The 6,274-nt window shown below is 35.0% G+C and overlaps 1 protein-coding gene across 1 annotated transcript in view; it reads right to left on the reverse strand.

Moving 5' to 3' along the window:
* Positions 1-1,719: 1,719 nt before the first annotated feature.
* Positions 1,720-6,274, reverse strand: part of LOC113095724 (protein Wnt-9a-like) — a 39,110-nt gene continuing 34,555 nt past the window's right edge. The window contains exons 3-4 of the mRNA XM_026261068.1: positions 4,956-5,218; positions 1,720-4,447 (exon numbers count right to left, since the gene is read on the reverse strand). Coding sequence (XP_026116853.1) covers positions 3,959-4,447; positions 4,956-5,218 — 752 coding nt within the window. The 3' untranslated portion in view covers positions 1,720-3,958. The remainder of the gene's footprint in view (positions 4,448-4,955; positions 5,219-6,274) is intronic.

Here is a 6,274-nt window from a genome sequence, read left to right on the forward strand (position 1 = left end):
CAGCATAGGTTACTTAAAAATAATTTTTAACAAATAGAAAAGAGGCTTTAGATGTGAGGAAAAATCCTGTAAAATCAGAAACACAAAATCTCAACATTCTTTTTAAAACTCTTTAATTATTTTCTTGCCTTTGTTATACAAAGATGTTAAATAACTTAAATACATTCTTACCAGTCATTCATGATCAGTTTATACCTACAAGCTATACACATGAGGTAGAGGGAAATAATTTAGAGGAAAATAGTTTCCCATAAGACAAGAAAAAGTGGACAAAGACAAACCACTGACAAAAACTCTGCCCTTAAAAGAAAAAGAATGCCTTTTAATAGTTACAGCATTGCACAAACCCTGACAAAAATCAGAATAGTGACCAAGCCATTGGAATTTATGGACAAAATTACTGTGCATTTGTTCAATGCTAAATATCTACTCTCAATGAATGTAGGTCTAAAAAATTAACTGACTTGCTAGTTGTTTATTTTTTATATAATCAGCAGAGTAGAATAAAATAGTATATCATTTTACAGCCTTTATGCTACAAATGAGGAAATTTCTAGCTAACTGGGACATATAGTATTATTGTAGGTGTGTAGTTTTGTTTTGGTTACAAACTAAATATGGTTAATCTTTGGTATATATTCCTTATAATAAATAAGGACAACATTGTATTTCAGACATATGAGCAGAACTGAATTTTACCGTGTTTGCAGTGTTTTTTCTTTTGTTTTTTTTTTTATCTTGGGGGAATTTTTATTTTAATTTTTTTATTTAAACCTTCGGAAGCAATAAAGTTGTAGGGGAAAAAATGTCTACCACAACCCTAGAAAGAAAATAACCCAATAAAAGGCAAAATGCAAGAAAATATATAGAAAATCATATTGAACTTTACAAAATATACAATTAACACATACTCATAAAACATTTAAAAATAAGCTATATTTTGTCTCTGCGTCCATTTTTACTAACCAAATTCATTTTATACAGGTTGCATTGGAAAAGGAAGAATATGGAACCAAGACAACAACAAAAAGAAACTTAAATGCTTTAACAATGCCTTCTGTCAATGAAAAAAAAATATATATATTACTGAGAACATGCAGCATGCCAAAATGCAACTATATATGATATTTATATTGAACTGTATGTCAGCATATTTAGTGAATCAAAACAGATGTGAAAAAGCAGCTGAGAAGAATTTAGTCTTATATGGATGTCATTGCTATTTTCTGTTCACTTCTGCTGTGAACAGACACATCATGACTGTTGAAAGACTCGGCATAGCTATTATGATTTTCATTTAGCATGCTAAAGTCTATGTTTGTGTTTCCATGCATTCTTTAATTGGCATGTCTCCCCATCAAATGATTATTTGGAATTCAGCTTGTTACTTTAAATGAATGAAAAATTGAATCTCTTCTTGGACAGAATTAATTCCTATGCACTGCTGAACCCCTTGGTTTTAGTATTCAAAATTTGCAACAAAATCTTGACTGATTTATATATACATATACTATTTATATATTAGATAATACCATTTTTGTGTTGCAAATATATGAACAATCCTTACTTGAGAAGCAAAAAGTCTTAATATCTTATTAATATCATTTCTGTAGATTTGCAGAAGTACATAATTGTCTTGTTTTAAAGATATTTAACTAAAAAAAAAACAAGACAAATTAATTAATTTATTATTATTATTATTATTATTATTTAGTGCTATTTATGCAGATGTAATTTTAGTCTGATTCTTCAATGCAATACCGAAACTTTCCTTAATGAATCATTCACCAGATGGTTTTACAACATTTGAACAAAAATTCAATAAGTAAATTTGCTTAATTAAAGATTTGGCAAAAAAAAAAAAAAAAAGATACAATACAGCGCTTTCAAGATTATGCATATTTTCACAAAAATCTACAAAGGATAATTACATAAAATTGTAACATTTATTGAACAAAGCACTGAACTTGGCACATCATAAAAGTTTGAAAAATAAAGGTTTGAGTTTGAATTTTAACTTAAAACAACAACGTACCTCTACTTAGTCAGACAAGTCAAAACATCTTTATTCTGGAAAGTTCTGTCCAAAAGCGGTATGCATGTGCCTAAATTCTGTCTGTATACCACAGGAACATAACCATAGCTATTTAAAAAATAAAATAAAATAAAATCATAAATAAATAAAGAGCTTTCAAGCTTCAGTGCGTGAATGGTGCCATTTTTCTTGTTGTCAGTCTCTCACTCAGTAGTTCATTCACACTAAACAAAAAAATAAAATAAAAGAGCATATATAATTCATTCATATATATTTTGTCATATCTTAATTTCTATATATTGTATTTACACGATGTGATCTCAACAGAGTTTGGCAATATGAATACAAAGTCATATTCAACGTTTATGCTGCCACTAAACTGACAGAACGTTTAAATGATTAAAAGTCTGATCAGAAACTTAGATCCTGTCCTTTGGTCACACAGCAGCATTCTCCATGCCAGCTGTTATGTTAAATAATTTTCAAAAATATGGAATTTCAGTGTTTATATTTTACAATATAGATACAGTATATGGACTTCCTATGCCCATATAGTCATAAAAAAATATACCATGTCCAGCCTCTCTACAATTGTGAATAGATTTGATGAAATGATCATTGTTGATTAACATGCATGGGAATTTGTCAAATGTGGTTATTCAGCAAAACTTAATTAGTAAAAGTTAACAATAGAGAACCACAGTCAAGCAGTACATCATCCACATTTGAATATAAAACATGTGTACTTTTCCAACATTCATATCTGCTGGAAAATGTATTAGAATAGCAGAGTTTGATTATTTTCCCCCTAGAAATGCCAATTTGGGTCTCACATTTGCTGTCATGTTCATTCTCAACTTTTATTTGCACCCTCTAGATGTCTGTGAAACTGACCGAACATAAAGTGGCCATGAACCATGGCATATTTCATATTTAGCCAGCATTGTCCTGAAAAGCACTGCTGCAATGATCAAAGCAATGAATCAGCAGCTGAATGGACAGATCTGACATCAAGTGGAAGCCTAAATCAGAGCCTAAGCTCCTAGTAATATCGCTGAGATTTCTTTACCATCCAATGGCGCATAGTGGTTTCACTTGTTCCCTGAACAGTCATTTGTAGAGTTTGTTAAATGCCAAGTTTAAATCTTAAATAGACTGGCAAAGATTTCTACTGTCAAGCAAAAAAAGAAATTCATAAAATAAAAATACAAAAAGGAAGGAAAAGCACATTTTCCATAAATTATATCCACAGAAAAACACAAATCAAAATTATTGCTTTCCTAAGGGCCTTGTCAAAGAGAATAACAACACAAAGTGAATGCAAGCACACAAACAATAAAACATTTGTGTGGCTAGTGGTTATTTAACATACTCATATAAGTGGTGTATATAATAGAATTATAATGTAATTTTATCTATGTACATATGCATATACACTCTTGTGTGGGTGTAGAATACATGTGCATGTAGAATAAATCTGACCCCATCATTTTTAACTGCAAATTCTGTCTGCAAGTTGGAATTAAGTCACATACATACACAACCTCTTACACAAATGGCTTGAAGCTATTATTCAAGACTGTCAAATCATTGGACAAACAATTGTCAGTCCAAGACTGGACTTCACTGCTGATTGATATCTTGGCAGATGAATTACTCCGTGAAATGTTTAATCTACTTCCAAGGTGTCTCTCAAAGCTGTAGACCATTCCTTTAGGCTTGGAATATTATACATGCTGCTCCACATGGAAAACAGAAAAAAATGCCCTGCAAAACCTCTCAAAAAAGTGCTTTCAACTAGTTTGATGTCTTTGAGACCTTTCCCCAAACCAGGACAACTTGTCACTTATCCTCTCTTTTTGCCGTCCACTCATTCACTGTTCTCAGACTGGTGAGAGATATTCAGCATATTTGTGACAGTTTTTACCCCTTACAGGTGTAAACTTCTTCTCTTTGTGTGCACTGTTTGCATTCAACATAGCAGCACCAGCGCACCTGGCACTGACACGGTCTCGTCACCACCCGACTCTGAGTGTTGTGGCCCCGGCCGCAGCAGATGGCCTCACAGTTCTTATCCTTGTAGCATTTGCGGGCCATGGTGCCTGCCGAATACTTGCTAGGCCTACAAAAACTCGGTGAGTCCTCAATGTGAAGAAGGTCAAGGGTGCGTGGAATGAGGTCCGGCTGAGGGCCCGGAGAGGGCTGCTGCCCCTGGGATCGGGTCTGGGAGATCTCCCCCTCCCCAGTCGCCTCGTTGGTGGAGCTGACCACTCTGATTGAATTCTCGTAGCGCTGCTTGAGCTGCTTGCCGATTTCATGGAAGGGTGCCAGCTGCCTCCAGCATGTTTGCACGGTACATGAGCCCGAAACTCCATGACACTTGCAGGTGGTCTCCACCCCTGCCTTGATCACCTGTGCAGGACAAATGTTAAAAGTAGTCAGACTACACACATCAAAGGAATTACATTTGAGATTTTGACCAAACATCAACATTTATGTCTCCAATTATCTCCGCAGACAAAGCACAGCGCTCAGCTGCGATACATCAAAGACGCAGTAAGTGCAGTGTTTACCAAACCCTTATGTTGCCCCTCAAATTGAAAAATCTCTATGGGTCAGTTAAACAGATGGGCAATGCTATTTAAAAAACAAGTATTTCAAAAGCACATTGAAGCAGTGACTTTGATGTTCCCACATATTTTTATTGCTTTTTAAGCTGAACATTTAACCACCACAGAGAAAGAAAGAAAGAAAGAAAGAAAGAAAGAAAGAAAGAAAGCTAAATGATTCAATCACTTTATAGTATACTGTATGCAGATATACTTCATGTTCCTCATTCATGTTTTTGTCTCACAGCATTTCTCAAATTAATTATGATTCCCATGATCCCCACACTTTTTAATATATCCTAACAGCTTACCTTTATTCCTACATTGCTGTTGTGCATATCTATCCGGGCGCGGAGATCCTTGTTGGACCTCTTACCCAGGAAGTCTTTGACAAATTTGTTGCTGTACTTGAGGTTGTCTCCACAGCCTCCCCACTGCCAAGCTTTGCGGTTCTCCAGGTCAGGAGCCTCGTCACAGGTGCAGCGCTCCATGCGGCCAGCGCTGCAGGCTTTGGCCATGGCATGGTTCAGGCCTGCTGAAGAGATGGCATAGAGGAATGCCGTCTCCTTGAAGCCTGTGAGGAACATGGAGATTAAGAGGCAGCCAATAGTTCATTCCTGACCTTTAATCCTGGGATTTCTCCTGGGATTTTACAGGGAATGCTAGTAACAGTTGCAAGCACCCCTTGAACTTACTTTTGTTCAACAAGGACACATTAAATGAATGACAGTAAAGACATTACAAAAGAGTTTTGATTTCACAAATGCTTTGTTCATCAAAGAAACCTGAAAAAAAAGATAAACCTGCAAAAACAGTATCATAATCAGTTACATTTTATTTTAATAATCCACTTTAGACGTTCTACTAACAAGTTATTTTGCAACTACATGTCAATTAAGGGTATGTTTACAAAAAAACAATGTTCTAGATAATGGAAAAGTTTTTACTTCTCTTTTTAGAAAAGTTTATCAACCTTGCAAAAACAACAGCTGTCTCATGGATCTGAAAATGACTAAACTGATGTAATAACCATGCCAGGTCAGTAGTTGGTGATGTCACTTTGTAACTTGCGCATGACGTCACTTTTTTCACAAATTCAATTTTTTATAGTTCACACGGAGACTATAACGGTATTGTTTTCAAAAACTTGCACTTTGAAACCTATTTTAAAAGTTCGCACATTGGAAATACATTTCTCTACCTGCACTTATTCAACACTCAAACATTTTACCTACATACAAATCACTGCAGTTTCCAGTTGAAATGAACACTAGAGGCAGTACAACTTTTTACCTAACGAACAATTATAATATGCTGCAAGATTTGAAAAAGTATACTTTTGAACATTAGCACCACATATACACCTTTATTTATGGGTTTTATAATGTAGTAGGTTTGCTCAGTAGCTCACACAATATGCCGTTGCACTTGTGAAGTGAAGCGCTCCGGTACGGAGGTTCACCGGCACAATCCCATGAAACAATGTTTCAACAAAACAGCTCAAACCTGTGTAGAAGGAAGTAAAAATAATACAGTTGTATCAGCGAATGTGTTTTTATATCACTTCTGCATTTGTTAACACTATCAGGCTGGTGTAGGTTGGGTTGGGTGTAGGATCAGAGATGCCCAA

The sequence above is a fragment of the Carassius auratus genome, unplaced genomic scaffold (genome assembly GCF_003368295.1).
Source record: "Carassius auratus strain Wakin unplaced genomic scaffold, ASM336829v1 scaf_tig00215778, whole genome shotgun sequence".
NCBI lineage: Eukaryota > Metazoa > Chordata > Actinopteri > Cypriniformes > Cyprinidae > Carassius > Carassius auratus.